The 20,521-nt window shown below is 39.3% G+C and overlaps 1 protein-coding gene across 1 annotated transcript in view; it reads left to right on the forward strand.

The window, feature by feature from the left end:
- Positions 1-20,521, forward strand: part of CCDC18 (coiled-coil domain containing 18) — a 2,776,331-nt gene that overhangs the window by 1,158,852 nt on the left and 1,596,958 nt on the right. Inside the window, exon 9 of the mRNA XM_044086821.1 lies at positions 18,249-18,326. Coding sequence (XP_043942756.1) covers positions 18,249-18,326 — 78 coding nt within the window. The remainder of the gene's footprint in view (positions 1-18,248; positions 18,327-20,521) is intronic.

Here is a 20,521-nt window from a genome sequence, read left to right on the forward strand (position 1 = left end):
AACTCATGTCTCAACAGTCTGTTTCTAGGTGGTTGTCTTCTGTTGCTGTGTTTTGTTACTCTCACCATGGAAAATTAATTCCAGGCAGTGTTAAGGCAATACTGTTTTTGCTGTTGGATCTGGTTTTGACAGAGTACCAAATAAAATTGCAATTCCTGGCAGTTCAGCTTGTCCTATTATATCTCTGGGGAGATACAATGAGGTTTTAGTAAAATAAAGAATTCAGCTTTTATGAGCCCAGATTTGATCTCCTCCATATAGTTAACAGTTAAAAATCATTTACTACCAGTATTATTTATTTATTTTATTTATATTTTTATTTATTTACATTTGTTAACTGGGTAGTGTCCGACTGGGCCATGGAGCCCATTTTCAGCAGAGACCGGGGGAGATAAGCTTCAGAAACAATTGTAATAATAATACAAATTAGTAAGATCTAAAATTTATACATTAGTAGTATTATGTATACAAAGGTAATCACAGAGCATATCATATACAAAATTGTAGCTAGAGTATTTGAATACTAACAGATACTAAAAAAAAAATCAGGAAACATATAATTAACAAAATTTGACTGACAAAGAAACATTACATAGTGACATAAATCATAGCACAATACAGATACATTGATCACTGCAGTAGTTAAAAGTCTAACAGGACTTGTGCCAGAGTTTAAACTCATATGGAGAGGAAGTTGTGAAAGTACTGGGAGGGAGGAAATAAATTATCTAGGAGAAACTACAGGTATAGAGCCAGCTAGATTTGAGATCATCTTTTGTTTTTGTTTTAAAGGAAGAGTAGTTGGGAGAGTTTTGTATGTGTTGAGGGAGAGCATTCCAGCTCTTGGCTATTTTATTAGACTAGACGGAGTCACCATGGTAGTTGTGAGACTGGGTTATTTTAAGCAGTAGCCTGTCCAAAGATCTAAGCGACCTGGTATTGACATGTGGTTGGGCCGGGGTGGAAAGTGCAGGGCAGTGACTGGGGTTGTGAATGATTTGGTGTGTGAAGGTAAGTTGGATTAATGTTAGCAGATTGGGGAGTTCAAGCCAATCCAGTTGTTGGAGAGCAGAACAGTAATGAGATTTATGGGGATGGTTGCTGGTAATCTTTGCTGTTTTATTATAGCAGGATTGTAGGTTATTAAGGTTGGCCTTGCCCAAGTTTGTAAAGATGTGTGGGCAGTAGAGAAGGGTAGATAGAAGTTGAGATCCAATCTAGATCCCTCAGAGCCACAAGGGCGGAAGACTTAAACCTCGACACGGTTATTAATAGGATGTGCTGGAGGGATAGATTCATCACCCAAAGACTCCCTATGCTGTGGAACAAAATCCCGGTATATGTGAGGCAGAGCACCTCGCTGGCCTTGTTCATGAGGAATCTTGACCAATGGATGGGAGATCGCAGATATACCCCATGGGTTACCTCAGTGTCACTGCTCGACAGAGGCACAGCAAAATAATGGGCATAGTTTCTCCAAACTAAAGGGGTGGCGTAAGCCACAAAACTATGGGCTAGGCTTGTAAATGCCCTCGGGCAGATAGCCTAGTATGAAACTATGAACTGTGGCTAGTCTGGCTTGGTGTGTTAGGAAAGGTCTCGCCTGGTAAAGAGATCTGAGTTTATACCTAATATTTAATAGGCTATTATAAATGGGTAATTTTCCCAGCTTGTAGACCATATTTAGTGTAGCACCAATATATAAAAAAGGTAATTAAAGTGATATTAACAACTATAAACCTATTAGCCTCACTTGTGTTCTGGATAATTGCTTTTAAATATGCATTACCCATTACTGAAACAGTGGGGAACACTAACACAAATATCGCCATTTTGGACTTAGATCAATATGCTTTTGTAAAGGATCGATCTATGTTGACCAGTTTATTACGTTTTTATTATCGAATTACTATGGTCTTGGATCTAGGTCTTTCATGAGGGGTGATTTTCTCAGAATCACCCAAACCCTTTGACTTCCTTGTTTTTTCCTTCTTTTACTTCCTATCTACTGCCTAAACATTTGCCCACTTCTTATTCTTCTGTTACTGTCCCTCTGCCCTTCCCTTCTAAGTTTAAAAGAACAGTTACTGAGATGTTTCTTTTTCAAACCATCACTAAATACAGGTGTCCTTCTGGGCACCTGTCTTCTGCACAGTGCTCATACAAGTCCTAAGCCTTTCTTCCTTGACTGTCTACTATCATTCTACTCTACTATGTTCTCTTTCTTCTGTGTGCTGGCTGCTGGTACCTGTAACAGTTCAGAAAAAGCCCCCTTATCCCCCCTGCCCGTCTGTTTTACCCTTTTCAGCCTGCTTGCTTCCACCTCAATTGTCTTCTCTTGATATATCATTGGTGCATACATGCACCACAACATGAGTCCCCAGCCTTCCCTCTTAATGATCAGTTTGTTTACCTGCCATCATACCTTAATCATTCTAAATCTTAAGACTTTTTTTTTTACTGAGATCTAGTCTACCCCTTTTCATTTGCTTGAACCCCTGATCCTCTTTGTGATCATGTCTCCAATCACTAAGACCAGTTTCTCTTTCCCTACACTTGACTACTCATACCTTAGTTACTGAATCTCCAGTCAGCAAAACCACATTTTGTTTCCCCACATTATCTGTACTCTACTTTGTATAATGCCCTATTCCTTTACTACCACTCCTCTCTAACATTTCCACCTCTGCTTTCACCATTTTTGTCTTCCTGACTGACTTTCCTGATTGCCTTCCTCTCTGCATTATTTGAAACTTGTTCATTTCCCTACTTTTTTCTATGTAGAAGATCATTCTGTTTTTTTTTCTTTTGCAGTCTACTTCTGTCATCTTTCTGAGCATTCAGTCCTACCCACTTCCCTTCTGCTTACCTGGTGATATTGATTCCTACCTGGTCACCTCTGGCGCTTTCGCCAATGTCACTTTTCAGTAGTCTTTGCATTTTGTCTTTAACATTGGCTAGGATTTGCTTGTCCTCCTCTTTGTAGCTGAATACCTTACTTCCTTCACTGTAATCTGTACCACCTCACTTGCCTGTACTCATTTGACAACTTATGCCCATGTTCTCTCTCTCTCATTTTTTTTTTTTAAACAACAAACATCTTTAGTGAATTATCACTTGTGACTTAGGCAATCATACATTTATATAAATGAAAAAAACACATTGACATATTTTCAGTTGTAAACATTATACATTGCTTATAATCTTCTATAGAGTCATTGTCAAGCATTAAATATTTCATTAAATCCCTGCCTTTCAAGTATGTATTTTCTCCTTCCCTTTTCAGAGGATCAACTTCCAGTTCTTCTATCTCTGTTACTATATTCAGTACTTTCTAGTACAGTTAGTTTAGACTTTTAGTTCCATTTTCTATTTTTTTTTTGGCAGCTACCAGAATTAAACTCAGCAAGGTCTTACCATATCTAGGCAATTCCTACTTCATATAACAGCTCAAAAAATAATTTCCATATTTACACCAATTTGCTCACCCAGTATTTCTAACAGAGTAGTCTGCAGGGAATTTTTTAAAGTGTACCAGCTCACTGCAGTCCCAAAAATATGTTCCCAGTTACAGCTTTCTTCTGCATCACACCTCCAACATTTGAAATCTACCTGAAAAAATGGTGTCTGCTTGGATTTAAAAATGCCTATGCAGACACTTCCAAGCAAAGATCCTAAGTCTTCTAGACCTTGTTGCATATTTGGGAATCATATGTATATCCTCCTGTTGTTTCTCAGTGGATTGCTTATCCAATCTCTCTTACTAATCCTTCTAACCTCCTCTGATCGATTACTATAGTTATCATGCAGTAATTTATATACCCTACTAATTATCCTTTTTTAACAACCGCGTGTGCTCTAGATTCTACTGAAACCTCTACCAATGCTGGTCTTTCACTTAAGATCCCCCATTCCTTTCTGTTTGCCTTCCCTATCAAGGATTGATACTAGAGTATAGGCATTCTCTAGTCTGTAGTTGAAATGGATTCTTGGCCTCTTCCCAATCTATTAGCTTTCCCTTGCTAATTATTTGCTCCCAGTACCTTGGTTCTTTTGCCATTTTTCTCCAGTAAATTCCAGCCCCCTCTTGCCTATTCCTTATACCCCTAATTGCATTTGTTCCTATTGGCATACTCCCCTTTCTCCAGTCCTGTGTTGGCTTAGATCTTAGAATACTTTCTGCTTCTTTATGAATGTAATATTCTGTATGGTTGTTGGATCTGCATCCAAAATTCCAGTCTCTCCTTATCGCTTTAGGTTCCATCTGATTCATCATCATCATCCCTTTCCACTTCGAATTGTAGCTTTCTGCCCATGGTATGTATGGGAGGCTTAATTGTGTAGTTTTGAATACTCCTACTCAGGTAATTCCACACCACCTTGTTCTATTGTATCAACGTATCCCACTTGACTCACCCTCTTCCTGTCCCAGATAAAATCCTTCAACTACTTATTATTAATTGCTATCCACAAATTTTCATATGGTTGATAAAAATGTACCTGATCTGTGTATAAAACTGAAGAGACAAAAATATGTTCACTGCTTTTGTCTTGCTATATCCATAGCCATAAAACAGAGCTTCCAGTTTCTCAGTTTTTGTATTATCTTTTGTTTAGTCTCTTCCCACACATCCTTAGCTGCCATAACAAAATCTTTTTTAATCTATTCTCCTAAGTACTTAATTTTATTATGTCCCCGTAAATATGGGTATTGTTGAACAAATTTGTGCATTGATGCATAGTTTATAGCTATTGCCTTTGTTTTATCTTCATTAATTTTCATTAATTTTGTATCCCAAAAAGACATGAAACTCTTGAGTGCTCTACAACACTGAAATGTCCTTTTCTGGTTTTATTAGGTATAAAATGATATCTGCAAATAAAGCCAAGTTTTCCTGATTAACATACCAATTATAGCCTTGAATTTCTGAGTCTCTTATTTTCTTTGCCAGTGGTTCTAAATATAACGCAAAAAATAAAGGGGAAAGAAAACACTCCTGCTTGGTTCCCCTACTCAAACAGAACTTCAGAGAAGACCACCTCCACACATACTTTAATTTTCGCCGGTAGTGCCTCATGTATCTTCCTGGTCAACCTTATAATTTTATCAGGTAATGCAAATGCTTCCATTGCCCAACTCATAAAATCATTGCTTACTTTGCTGAATGCTTTCTCTGCATGAAGACCCACCAACAGCAGTGGTGTTTTCTCATATTCTGTTTCTCTGGATCATCATTGCTATATTAATGTTGTCAAATGTTTTTGTCCCTTGCAAAAAAAACATCTATCAATTTTGGCAATGCCTTTGCCATTCTTTTATCTGTTATAGACATAAACACTTTAAATTTGTGGTTTAAAGTTGAAATTGGCCTATATGAAGCTGGGTCTGATGGGTCTTTACTGTCTTTAGGTATAAAGCCACCATAGCTTTTTTTCTAGGATGTTGGTGCTGCCTCTGCTTTTAAAATACTGTTAAACAAAACCTTACAGATCTTTATCACTACTTCTCTCCTAGTTTCCAAACTTCCACAGGAATACCAACTATTCCTGGGCTTCCTGCAGATTGATTGTACTTCACTATTTTTATCTCATTTCCTACTATCTTAACTGTTAACTAAGCCTCATCTGCCTCTAACCTTGGCATAAGGAAGTCTTTTATAAATACTTCCATTTCTTCTGTTTCTCGATTTCCCTGTTTCTCTGCTTTATACAAATTTTCATAAACTTTTTGAAACGTCTGCGTTACTTCTACAATATCTCTGGTTATTTTTCTTGTTATAGGCTCCCTAAGTTTGGCAACAACCTTTTCTAGTTTCTGTTGCCTAACTCTTTGTGCTGAAAGTTTTTTTTTTTTGCTTTGGAGTTATTAAAAAAGAAGTTGCTTAATAGCACTCTTTCAAAAGTCATACATATTATCCATATACTCTCATTTTTTTTCTTTAGCACTCTGTAGGAATGTGTCTTCTTATTTTGTGAAATTCCCCTTATTCTGCGATACTTAACCTTTGTCAGCTCCTCTAAGTAATTTCTCTTACTTCTTAACCATGTCTTTCTTTTATTTCTATTTTATTGTTAAATATCCCTTTTATTTTATTCCACACACTAGCTGTAACTTCTGAAGAAATGTTGATTTTTCCTAATAACTCTTAAATAATTTCCACTACCCATTTCTTAAATTCCTTTCATTTTAACAGGTAGATGGGAAAGTGCTGTTGCCTTGTTTTTACTTTACCTTGCATTTGTATCTCAATTTTATTGGCACATTTTTTGAAATAGTTATTAGAAGTGTGTTGAAGCTTTGAATTAAATGCACATGTTCCTGTGAAATGTAATTTCTGTGTACTCTAAACCCACATTTTGTACCTTATGGAATAGCATGTAAAATCACAGACTTCCTACTACTGGTTTCACATCTTCCATACCAAATATTTTTTATAAATTTCTAAATCTACTTTTTTCTTATGTTTTCTATGTCTCCTGGATCCATCCTTGCTGTTACAAATCAAGGTCTAATCCCACCTGTAAGTAATATTCCCCACTTAAGGCTGATTGTTTTTTCCCAAATATTTCTTCAAATCCATAGTAGTGATTTACATGCACAGTCCTCCTCCCTTGCCAGTAGCCCTTTACTACCACAAGTCTACCATTATTAACTTTTCCTCCTATACTGTCACTATTAGAGCTCCTTAAGCAATTAGTGTAAGGACTCCCCTTTTCTTTGGCCCTGATATTCTGCTGAATATCCATCCTGAAATCCTTTGATCTGATATTGTCAGTTTTCACTTTATCCTCACATATGGGATCAGATCCGATCCCTCAGGATCTGACTTGGCCGTTGCAATAGCTTCTGGGAACCAAAACTTTCTCAAGCACCTTACCCATAATGCTTCTCTCCCAATCCCCTCAGATGTTGTTTGCCACTTTGCAAAGATGTGGTCCTTCCAGTAGCTCTCAGGTAGTTAAGTAAAAAACTTTTCAGTCTTTGTCAATTTTTCTCTCAGTCTAGATAGTTGTATAACTAAACATCTTTTCTTTCATTTTAACCTTTAATTCTTCCTTCTGGTTAGTACCAAGGTACTTCTAAACTACTATCGTTAGTAGTCCCTTCTCCCTACCTCTTTTCTGTGACTCCTCTCTCCTGTACTGCTGTACATCTAGACTACTATTATTAGTAGTTATTACCCTTTTTTCCAGTTTATCTCTCTAACTTCAATCTCCAAAAAAAAGTTTCTCTTTCTTCCCTTGTAGTTAGTGTAAGAATGATGGCAGAGAAATCAGATAAGCTGGCTGGCTTTAAAAAAATGCTCCAAATGTGGTCACAAAACACCATTCAGTGATTTGCACAGTTTGTGTGTATATTGTCTGGGTCCTAGTTGAATGCCGAAACAAATGAATCCTTAAGGGTATATTGCCTTCCTCCTTTGGGGAGGCCATTTCTGGCTCTGATAAAGAAATAAAAAAGAAATAAGTCTGAACAGTCTAGCCCAGCTTCCTCCCTGTCCTCGAAGTTTGGACAAGGGAAGGACAAGGCCTTCTTCTGCTCAGAAGTTGCCATCAGAGCCTTCACCGAAAGTGACTAAATTGTTGGATCCTAAGACCTTTGTGGATCCAAGAACTTCCAGGACTCCCCTATCTGATGCAGCCACTTTGGATTCAAGCCTCTCCACTCCGAAGAATAGGTCGGATCCATTGATGGATCCTATGGGGAGCCCTTTTAAACCTATCCAATCTTTGCCTAGGACTCTGTACTCTCCTTCTGTTGACCCAGTACCGTCCAGAGTACCTTCTCCTTTCCTGGAGAGACCGAAGTCACCATCGGCATTGTCTACTTGCTTGACCAGAAGCCTCACGGAAGATTAAGTGGACAGGATGGTCAAGAAGATTCTCTGGGTGCAAGGCTTTGCAAGGCCCCCTTCGGCTCCTACCCTAAGGGTCAAGAGTTTCAGATCTCATCTTCCCCTCTTTAGATTCCTCCTCTGACTTCCCTGGAAGTTTCAGAGTCTTTGGATTGGATCCAGTCGGTATTGTCTATGTCAGAACTGAGAACTTTCCCTTCCTTGGCTCAGACCTCTGCTGTGAGGTCCTCGGGCCCATCAGAGCCAGGGAGTTCTTGGGGTTGTGATGGCCCAGTCTTGTCGAAGACAGGGGGTCGACTCAGGAGTTTTCAGAGCCATCCCTATCTCTTGGAGCCTCGGTTTGGATCAGTCTGGCCCTGGTTTTAGCCACGGGAGTGCAGTCCTCTGGATTTGAGGGTGCCCAGATCTGTAACTATGATCTTTCGGAGCAGGGATCCTTCACTTTTTGGTGTCATTCAGCTTTTGAGGATTTGGAGAGGGCTATGTCTGCCTTGGCAGCACAGACAAGTGTCTCTCCCTTTGGATCTGCAGCCTTGTGCTTTTGCAGATCCCACACCCACTGTCTTGACCAGACCTGTCACAGAAACAGTGGGTCCAGAAGCCCCAAGATACCCAAGAGGATTCCCCTGTCCTCTTCCAATACCTCCATGGAACTCCCCACGGAGGAGGTTCCTTGGACGAGGAAGTGCAACAGGAAGCACCTAGACTCCAGGGAGGAGTCCATCACCAAGGATACTGACTTTGAGTAAGGTGAGGGATGCCCACAGTCTCCTACAGATGATGTTTCCTTCGGGATGTCCAAGAGATTTTGAAACAAAGTGGTGGCTGGAAACCCAGCAATCCCTTAGAGGAGTCAGTGTACCTGGCAGCTTTTGGATCCTGACCATCTACATCCTGGGTGATCCTATCTGCCGCCGAGCTCATAGAGTTGATTTCTCGGTGGGTGTGGGAGACTCCAGATTCCATTTAATCTATTCTCTGGAGAGCAAATAAAATAATACCATCACCAGAAGACAAGAAATTTTGGTCGAAAGGCATTCCAGTAGATGCTATGGTCATGGTGGTGGCCACGAAAAAAGAACTTGTGGAAGAAAGTTGTACTGTTCATCCTCCTAATAAGGATTCCAGGATGATTAATAGATGCAGGAACTGTGTTTTTCTCTTCAGCGACCTTTGCCTTGAGGTCTGTGAATTATCATTCCCATTTTACTAGATTGCAGAGGGTTCTGATCAAGTAGCTGTCAGATACTCTCTCAGGAGCTGTGTCTGAAGAGGTACAAGATTTGGCTACCTCCCAGCTAGCCACCTTGCATGCTATAGCAAACTCCTCCATGAGGCTCATGTGACATGCAGGCAAAGGGGCGAGTAGAGCTGCAGGTTCAGGTGTCTCTATGAGGCGGCAAGCCTGGATGCGCTTGTGCTACTTTGCTGAACCCTTTAATCTTTGTCAACACTCTGTTTGACGGCACTTCCTTATTTGGCTGAAAAATCAGAGATATGCTGTCCAGATGTGAGAAAGATAGGAAGACCCTTTCTACCATGGGCGTTCATTTTTCCAATCCCCAGAGGCCATATTCAAAAAAATCATAGGAGCAGTGGAAAGATGTGGTTCAAAAACTCACAAGGGTCTTTTCCTCAAGCACGTGGTGAAAGTTCCCCCAGGGGCGGGGGGGGGGGGCAATGATGAAAGATGCCACCCCCGCAACAAAGGGGCTCAGCATCAAGGGTCCAGAGATGCATTCTTTGGGAAACTCTACCAGTGGTCATGAATGGAGGCCCAATTGCTCTTCTCTGAAGGCAATCAGGGGTCATCTATCCATGCACCTGAGAGCATGACTGAACATAAATGACAAATGGATGCATAGGATAATACATACCCTTTTCCTATCGACCTCCCCAAGACGACAAACTCCCTGATGTTTCGCCCAGTCCAATGGAGCAAGCAGCTATTCAGATACAAAAGCTGCTAGACAAAAGTCATCCATGAATTCACACCAGACTAGAGAGGATCTGGTACTTAATCAAGGTTTTTTTTTTTTGGTACCAAAAAAAGACAAGGGACTGGAGACCAGTTTTGGATCTCAGCAGATTGAACAAATCAGTTCAGGGGGAGCAGGTTCAGGATGGCCACAGTTCAGTCCATTCTTCCATTCTTGGAAAAGGACATTTAGTTGTGCTCAATAGACCTTCAGGATGAGTACTACCATATAAAGATGGACAGGCTATCCAGAAGTCATTTACGCTTCTGGCTGGGAGCCAGTCACTATCAGTTCAGAATACTGCCATTTGGTCTCACTACAACCCCCATAGTGTTCAACAAGTGTAAGGCAGTAGTAGCAGCTCATTTGAGACCACAAGGATTCCGGGTGTTTCCGTACTTAGATGACTGGCTCATAACCACCCTGACCAGGCATCTGTTTCTAGAAGCAAAAGACGTGTTTTTTCGAACTTATTCCTTGTTAGGTATTATAGTAAACTATGAAAAGTTGCATCTAGACCCCTCTCAGGAATTGGAAATTGGACTTCATAGGAGCAAACATAAACACAATCAAGATGGTGGCATGTCTGCTATCATCAAGAATGGTGTCCCTAAGAGGTCAAGTCAGAAAGTTGCTACACAGTTCAAGAATGTCTGCTCAAACAGTACTTCAGACCTTGGGGTCTATGGCAGCAGCAATAATACTAGTTCCAGTAGTGAGATTCCACATGAGAGTCTTACAGTGGCTTCTCCCAGTACACTGGTCTGTCCTTCAACCCATGTCAGCCCCAGTAAGAATTAGGAACACTTGTAAGAAGGATCTTTCATGATGGATTCAATCAGATCAACTTATACAAGGTTTCCCCTTTGTTCCCACTCTCTTGAAGGCCACAGTGACCACGAATGCTTACAAGATAGGGTGGGGAGGGTATTATCTGGGAAAAACAGTCCAAGGCATATGGGTCTACACAAGAGGCCAAATCATACATGAATGTACTAGAGATGAGAATGGTACTACTAGCTTTGCAAGCCTTTCAAGAATGCTCTCCCTCTGGGGAAAATTGCGATTCAGTTGGACAACATGTCAGTAGTCTGGTACATCAGCAAAGCAAGGGGGAACCAGATCATACCCCTTATGTCGAGAAGTGCTCAGAATGTGGCAGTAGGTGATCTCGTACAACCATTTTCTGGTAGCAATGTACATTCCAGGAAAGTCCATCATAGTCTGGTACATCAACAAGAAGGGGGGACCAGATTATACCCCTTATGTCGAGAAGTGCTCAGAGCATGGCAGTGGGTGATCTCGTCCAACCTCTTTCTGGCAGCAATGCACATTTCGGGAAAGTCCAACGTGATAGCAGACAAGTAGAGCAGATCCATTATTATGTCTCATGAGTGGTCCCCTCAATCACAAAGTGCCAGAAAGTATATTCCACAAGTAGGGGCCAGCCTTGCTGTGACCTTTTTGCATCCCCTCTGAACAACAAATGCAGCAGCTACTTTGCCCTGATCCCTTCAAGTGGGGAGTCCCTGAGGGATTCTTACACTCACTATTGGCCTTCTGGTCTGCTTTATGCCTTTCCACCAACTTTGACTCCCAAATTTCTTCAGAAAGTGAACAGGCTGAAGAGAGAAGTAATCCTCATTGCCCCATATTGGCCTTGTTAAATTTGGTTTCTTTTTCTGTGGCCTCCCCTACAGAAGACACCATGGATTCTGTATCCAATTCCAGATCTCCTGTCACATCCGACAAGAATGCCTCATCCGAACATCCAGTGTCTTAAGCTGACAGCTTGGTATCTCCAGTTTCATTGATAGCCAAACAATCTATCCTTTCTTCCCCAGTTCATCATATTCTGTTATCCTCTCATAAACTGTCTACATGGAAGTTGTACAACAGTAAGCAGAGGAGATTCATACACTGATCTCAACAAAATGATATAGACCCTTTTTCAGCTACTGTCCACACTATGTTGCAGTTTTTAGCACAGCTTTTTAATGAGGGGGCAGCTTATTCTACAATAAAAGTTCAGCTAGCTGCAATTTCTAATTTTCACATCGGATTTGACGGTTCCTGCCTTGCTTTCACATAAGCTATGCAAAGCATTCTTGAGAGGAACTCTATTAAGTATCCTTATAAAGATCCTTCACCACCTTGGGACTTAAATTTCATATTACCATTTTCTTGGTAGCCATCACATCTGCAAGAAGAATTTCTGAAATTAAGGCCTTATCATCCCAACTGCCATACTTGGTGTTCCACAAAGACAGGGTCATGCTACATACTAATCCTTCATTTGTACAGGACATCGTTTCAGAAAATACTATCAACCAATCCATTAGTCTACTAGTTTTATTTCTAAACTTCACCAGTAAAGGTGAATGCGTTTTGCTTTTGTTAGATGTTCATAGACAACTACATGTTTACCTTCATAGAACAAAGAACATAAGGTAACAAAGTCAATTATTTATCTCCTTCTCAGAAAATAGATTGGATCTTCCAGTGAGCAAGGTGACTCTAGTCAATGGATTACAGACTGTATATATTTTATTTGCAATAGACAAGGTTTAGAGCTCCCAGAAACTGTTTGAGCTCATTCCACTTGAATTATGGCTGCCTCTTCAGTTTTTTCAGGCCAGAGCATCCATGGTTGACATTTGCGCAGCAGTGACTTGGGCTACCCCTCATACTTTCTTTACTCATTTCAAGCTGTATTTGATCTCTCTCTAGGGTTAGGGCCTCTTTGGTTCAATGGTTCTGAAGAATATCCTTCTGAAAGGCCACTAAGGGAAAAGGTAGCTGGGGACTGTGTCCCATATGTGAGGATAAAATGAAAATTGACAACATCAGATAAAATAGTTATGTAGTCACCATAATGTTCCATCTGTGGTGTTCATTTTCATTTTTTCCTCAACAACCCACCCACTATCCCCCTGTCCCTTTCTTGTTTTTTAAGATGAGCAGGTTGATTATTGATCTAAATTTGATGATTGTCTATTACATAAGCCAGGAATGGTCTTATCCTTAGCTAAGGTGTTTTTTCTGTTCTTTCATTTTTCTGTTATCAGCAAATAAGATCTCAGAGGATTGGGAGAGAGGCATTATCGGTAAGGTAGGATGCTCAAGAGCTTTATGGTTGCCACAAGCTATTGCAACAGCTGAGTCAGTTCCGAGGGATCAGATCTGAACCCATATCTGAGGAAAAAATGAAAATGGGCAACATGGATGGAATGTTATGGTGAGTATATAACTATATTTTTTTTATTAAATTCACATGCTCATTTCTTTCTAAACATATTTCCTGTAGCATTTCTATTTGCACTGTGCATTTTTTAATATAATCCAATGCTGTTACTTTTTTGTTTATACCTGTGAGGCCATTAACATTCCAAAATAATATGGATAGTGTAGCCATTATGGTAAAAGAAGTTAGTATTCCCACGTGTTACACATGACAGCTTTTAAAATGTGTCTCTCCAACTTTTGTGTTGCTAATGCTTGGCAGGTTGATCTTTTATCCTGTTGTTTTCTGTCATCTCCATTTGAACCTATGTCACATTTTTCATGAATTTTTGTTTTATGAAAACCCTCAAAAAAGGCAAGCACACCCCCAGAATACCCCAGTAACCTGTTGTCTTAAAACAAAAGCACAAAACTATGTATATCTTGAAATAAAGTTTAACCCTCCTGATTGGAACAGTTGTCCCAAATCAACAGCTGAACTCACAGGTAGTACCTAACCTCAAATGAAGGTTATCCATGCTAAAGTGAGTGTTACAGTCTGTACTCCTACTTACAGTAATTGCTGTCTGTTGTTTTCTTATCTCTCTTCCCCTCCCATTTATGAAAAACAGCTGATATGCTTTCAGAAAACATTAACCAAATTTAAGTCTGTAAATAAACAAACAATACTAAATTTAAGTCTGTAAATAAAACAAAATTTTGCAGTGATTTAGTAAATACATTGAAATATTTAAGCAGCAGGAAAGCTGCTCTCTCTTTTTCACTTCCATTAATTTCAAACTTTCATTTTTTATTTAGCTGCTTACCCTTATAACTTTTAATTTTACATTTCCGTCAGATAGCAGTGGGCCAGAACTCTCTTTATTGCCTTTATCTGTAGTCAGCTTGTCTCCATAGAAACATAAGAAAGGAAATTCCAACTGCCTTCAGCTGGAGACTTCTCAACTCACAGCGAACATTGATTTGCTAAAGAAAAAACTTCTAATTGCTTTCACAGTGTGTTCTTATTTTTTTTAAATTCAATGCTTACACACACAAAAAATGTTTTTTAGAGTAAGCCAAGGGCATTAATTAAGACATTCACCTATGGAAAAGTAAGAGAAAACATCTTAACTCTACATATATTATAATCAGTGTACTTTCACACCCTATCAGACATTGTAATGCCTACATTTTTTTAAACTAAAACAAAATACTTGTTTACTTTAGTATCTTGAACACACATAATCCCTGAAAGTACTCACCTTTACCCCCTCGTTTTTGAATCCATTGACTACATACAACTGAAATCTGCATTATTTTATAACATGCAGTTGATATCATGAAATGTTTTATACAAATAATGTTAAGTAAAAAATCATTTTATTTACAGTTACTTTTTACTCCTTTTAGTGTCCTTCCAAATATTAATGACAATGTCTGGTCAGAGTCTTGTAAGTGTGTGACACTTGAAAATCTATCTCAGAAATGAGGTCTTTCTCATCTTCTGCTTGATTAAGCAGAGCAAGGGTTAGGATATCCTGGACATATTCTTACGCTGAAAAGACATTCAACATTGTATTGTGAAGTTTAGAGAAGAATAAGCAAAACATTCTTATTTCACTTTGTGGCTCTAAAAGGTAGAGTTTCAGGTGCTGATGCTCTTGGAGATTCTCTAAACTTTACATGAGGATATGTGAGGTTATCAAGGCTGTGTTAGTAAGCTTTTCACTTGGGAGACCTGTACTTCCACATGGAAATGGATTTTAGTTTGAACAGACTGGTTCCCTCTACCTTTCTTGACAGTTACCTTGCAGGTGGTCTTGACTTGTCTCAGATATCTGTTTTATTTAGGCCTCATTTATTTCCTGATCAAGGTGTATGTGTCCTTTGTGTATGATGAATTTGTGGAAGGTAATTTTGTGGCTCAGCACTTGTTTGTTAGGCCTTTTCAGAAAGGATGTCTATCTCTGCATCTTCATCTTTCTTGAAGAACAGGTGTCCTGCTTAGAACTTGAAATTCATTCCTAACAGGCTTAGCTTATCTACTGTTTGACCTAGTTTTGAGGTGTTGAAGTCCGTTTCTTTGAAAATGCTTTTATTTGTAGACATTTTGTATGTGCCGCGAATCTCAGAGTTTCAGACCTTTGTATTTAGAAAGTTATTTCTGGTCTTTCACAAGGAATGGGCTTCTTTCGGGATGAAGCTAAGATTCCTTCTGAAAGTGGTTTCAAGTTTTTCTTTAACTAGTACATTAATCTTCCTCCTTTCTTTGTGGTGACAGAAATGAAGGGAGAGTGAGTCATTTACACCACGGATTTCCACCAGTATCTTAGGTGTTACCTGAAGTAGATACACAAGCTTAATAAGATTGGTAAGTTACATTAAAGAGGGAAGGGTTTGCATTTGCCATGCCCACACTTTTTATGTAGATTGACATTACATAATTTTTTGCAAGTTAGGTAGATAACCACCTGTTGACAGATGTGGTCAGTGCTCACTTCAGTATCTGAGAAGTGGTATCTAGATAATTTCTGTTGCAAACATCTATGCCATGGCCATTTGATTTTAATTCCACATGTTCACCAGGCATTATTATCTGAAGTGTGACTCAAGAAGTAGGATAGCAATTAGGAAATCCATATTCCAGGACTCTGCTGTTTGAGCTGTGTTTGTGCAGCCTTCAGACTCCTTCCATCATGTTAGCATGTGCTTGGGATTCGGTCTGTCCAAACACCCATCACTGAGGGGTGTGATGCCCACCACTGCTACCAATAAGTGATTACCACCATGTGTTATCCCCACACTGGGCCAGTAATCAAGGAGCCTGAATCCTCACCACTGACAGTGTTGAGAGAAGTGCACTTGGAATAGAAATGGATACACACAGTATTTCCAGATGCAGACCTCTCTGCATCAAGCACAGTTTTCCTTAACAGCACACATGGAACACACTCAGCCTGGGTTCTGGATATCTCTGTGTCTGTCTCTCTACAGATCCCCAGTAAGACTCCCCACAGGTACAGCTGTAGGGTTAGGTCCTCAGCCGAGGGTCCAAGCCAAGTCTTCCAGCACCCTCTCTGTAAACCCAGTGCTTTGTGTCCCTGCCCCACACACACACACACACACCTAGAAAAGGTTGGTACAGGTCTACTGACTATTTCTGCCCTGACTATAAGGTAGTTATCACTGCCAAAAGACAGTGGCCCACACAGTGTCACCAAATAAATATAAGTACTCTCAAAGGTTAGATACTCTCTACAAGAACCGACCACAATAAACTTTTTAAATATATTTAATAATAAATATTAAGAGCATAAAATACTGAATATATATTCACAGTAAATCACAGAAAATATTGAAAAGAGCATTGATGGACAGAGTCATACAAATAAAGAAAAACAATATCTAAACTAAGCTTTGCTGTATTCCTGACTGAATCTAAGAGAATTATACTTCTCCCTAATAACTTACTTGGGCAAGACAAGATGAAATACTTGGGCAGTCTTTCTAGTCAGGCTCCAAACAGAATACTCTATATTCTGAGATTACTTCCTGTAAAATATAATATCCAAGATGACTTGCAGAGTGGCCTCATCTGGTCACCAGACTTTAGGTTCTCCTAATATCTCCTTTTGAAGCTTGAGACAGGACTTTAACAGACTGCTACAATACCCATTTAGAGTTTTTATGGCAATGTCTATAGTCAGATACCTTTACAACAGCCCCCGTCTTCTGTACAAAAGCTAACAGATAATGGCTGCTCCTAGACCTACCATCTCTGGGCCTACTCAGCACTGTGGGGGTGCCTTCAATGATGTAACAGGTCATTTACAGTTCCCTTATTTTTCTTAAAATAATCCAGCTGGTTAACCTTTGCTGTGCCAGTGTCCTCTGTTAAAACATATACATTTAATTCAGTCAACAGAAGACATGCACATTTGTCTTCATTTCAGCAGGGTGCACTGTTGATACATTTTAACACAATTAACTCAAGCAAAGCTCACAAATACATTTTCAGCATAAGCATCTGTACAAATCAGTTTGATATACTAATGACATACAATTATTTGCAAAATTCCATCTAGCTGGGCTGGCACAAATCACACACCCACTGGCCTGTCTCCCTGGCAGTACCTCCTGTCATCACAGAGGGTTCTCGATGATAGATATAATAGGACATTTCTCACTGTATGAGTTGATCAACTAAGAAGAAATTCTTTGAGTCTGTAATACTACCTCTTGTCTGTTTGGGAATGTCTCTCTTTGGGAATGTCTCTCTTCACCATCCCTGGCTGTTGGATTTCTTAACTTATCAAATCTCCATTGTTTTTTGATTTTCAGGAAAGTGCATACTAATTGTGTGAGGTGTACTGGTGAGCTCTGACAACCATGCTTAGTGTATGTAGCCAGCTTTTGTTAATGTTATGGCAGGCACCAGAAGTGGTGCAGACCCACCTTAAATGCAGCCTTTTTTGAAAAAAGTGCCAAAGTGTAATTGGTAGTAATGAAATAACCAGTTAGTAGCTCACCATGGAGGGCCTTTTTTGTAGGTCACTTGATACATTAAGGATGTGTAAGTTTTCTAAAAGTCAGAAATTTCTGTTTTATGCTGCGATGCAGGAACAGTATAACTGCAACTTTTTTGCCTCACCTGATTCATTAAGGATGTAGCTGATTTTTTTTTTTCAAAACTCAGAAATTCCTATCTTATGATTTTATGCTGGACAGTGTTACTGCAACTTCCCTAGACTTTGAGTTGTAATGCAAAAAAATTCATCATTTACCATTTTTGAATAGAAGACATTTTGGAAAATGTGTATTATAACTTCTCAGAATGTTATCATGTTTTGATCTAATTACTCATTTTGTTTCATGTTAATGATGCACATACTTTGTTAAACTTAATTTTAGTAACATACCTTTTTAAATCAATGTTTGCTATTATGTATTTATAAAGTGAGTAAATATGTGTTGTGCTGTATTCCCAAAAGTAAATATTTCTTTGTCTCATTAAATATGCAGTGTGTGCTGCTGCCAACAAGAAACTCTTGCTTAGTTTGTGTAGATCTTATTTCTGGTAGTTGTGTGTGCTGTGATTATTATTTGTATATATTCTGGATTTTGTGGTTCTGCTGTTGCTGTTGGTTTGCCAGTGTTTCATTTTGTTTGTACTTTTATAATGCTGCAGGAACTGGAGAAGCATACGAAAGAAACTGATGAAGCATTAAGAAGATTTATGATCCAAGCAACTGAGGGAGCAGAGAAGGTTAGTCTATTACTGTGTCTTGTGGTTAAATAAATGGCTTTGGGTTGCTTTGAGTGCACAGCACTGTCAGACACAGACCTTAAAATCAATTTTCCTACAGCTAGTTAATTTACTATTACTTGAACTTGCATGCTGTTTTGCAATAAAGGAACTAAGTGTGAAGTGGGAGTGGGATAATGCTACCAACTCTGGTGTAAAATTGTGAGACAAGATAAATGTGGAGAGGTAATGTGCCCCCTTTTCTTGGGAGATGGGCTTTAGTTGGTAAGAAATGGCATTGCAGTTCCTTCAATTTTTGTTCTTGGGGCTCTTTTGTTAATATTTGCTCTTATGTTATTCTCATACCTTTTAAATAATTGCTTTTGTACCTCATTTCTACTAGTGAATAACTGTTTAGTGAATGATTTTATATTTCCAAAAGCCAAGAAATTTCAGCTCAAAAAAAAAAGGGAAAGAGTGAAAGCAGCACAGTCTGTTAAACAGCACACCTGTGCTTCCCAGTAATCCAGGTGTGCTGAAAGTTGAGTCATGAGTCTGTTCAATCTATGGTAACAGGTATTTCTTAGGATTGAGGGTGCTGTCTTACCCTCTGCATGGAGAGGGAAAGAAAGTGAAAGCAGCACAGCCTGTTGAACAGCACTTCTGTGCTTTCCAGTAATCCAGAGGTGTGCTGAAAGTTGTTTCATGAGTCTGTTCAGTGTATGGTAACAGGTATTTCTTAGACAGCACGTCTGTGCTTTCCAGTAATCCAGAGGTGTGCTGAAAGTTGTGTCATGAGTCTGTTCAGTGTATGGTAACAGGTATTTCTTAGACAGCACGTCTGTGCTTTCCAGTAATCCAGAGGTGTGCTGAAAGTTGTGTCATGAGTCTGTTCAATGTATGGTAACAGGTATTTCTTATTATTGAGGGTGCTGTCTTACCCTCTGCATGGAGAGCAGACATTACAGGTGATTTTATTAATGGGTGGCTTTGGATATTTCTATGTTGAAGTAGCAGTCAAATTTATATTACTGGTGTTGAATATAAAACTATCCCATTAGCAGAGGGTGAACCAAGGAAGAATAGAGTGCTTTCTAGTTCCTCAGAGAACAAACTTGTCTTTGGGATTCTATTTAATCTTTAACATAGACTGACATTTATTTGCTTCCTTGGGATGAGTTATTGAAATGGATAAATGTAAGGCATTTCAGCATATTTTTGCTTCATAGCTGGTTATTTCTTACTGTCGAGCACAAGTAGGATAACAAGATCTGAGAGGGAGATTGAAAAGCACTATGTTTCCATATACAATTGCTTCCAGGGTCTCTGTGGCAGTACCTGTTGATGGACTGGCAGAAACCCTGATCTGGAAAGTTATTTCTGGAAGACAAATTATAAGGAAACAAATAAATGGTCATGGTAATATTCACTGTTGTAATTTTTGTATAGATATCCTGCTTGCAGGTAGCCTGACAGCTGGCCCCACTCACAGAACTGTACCTTTTACCTAGTGGCTTTGCCCAACTCCCTTCTACTGCTATATGAGGTTGACAGTAGTATAAGAGGGCTGTTGGTTATTACCATCTTTAGATCTTTCTTGCAGTGCACTTGCATGACTTTTCAGCATTGTCATTTACCCTACTTCTTGTGGAAGGATAAGTACCTCATAGAGGATTTTTCTTGTGCTTATAGTTAAATTGTAGATGTTTTCTCACATATGATAGTGATTCAGAACTGTTTAAGTCTTTAACTTTATTGACAGCAGGAAACAAATTCCCCATTATGACTTCTAATCCCGCTGATTTTTTTTTCAATTCAGCCTGCAGCAGTGTCTTTCTGAATTGTGCCAGCCTCCCCAGAGGACAATTGAGACAAGAGCTAAATCAACTTAAAAGGGGGTTACTGTCTCATTCTGCAGTACTGTGTTGTTGGCCAAGATCTCTGGCAACCTGCCTCCTTAGTATAGTCATTCTGAAAAATGTTATGGCGAGCCAAAGGACAATTCATTAGAAGCCATTGGTTTCCCTAAGTCCAGAAACTCAGAATTTGAGATGTTTACACTGCCCTTGTCTTCGGAGTAATTTTTTTCCAAGACTTCTAGCTTGACAACTTTACACAAAGTTCCTCCATGTTGCCCACATAAAAAGACTGATAGGGATCACAGTAGGCTAGATATACGATGCCTGCACTGCCACAATTAAATTTCTGAGTGAACC

Source organism: Protopterus annectens, chromosome 10.part0, assembly GCF_019279795.1.
Source record: "Protopterus annectens isolate FY-2018-M chromosome 10.part0, PAN1.0, whole genome shotgun sequence".
NCBI classification, from domain to species: Eukaryota; Metazoa; Chordata; order Ceratodontiformes; family Protopteridae; genus Protopterus; species Protopterus annectens.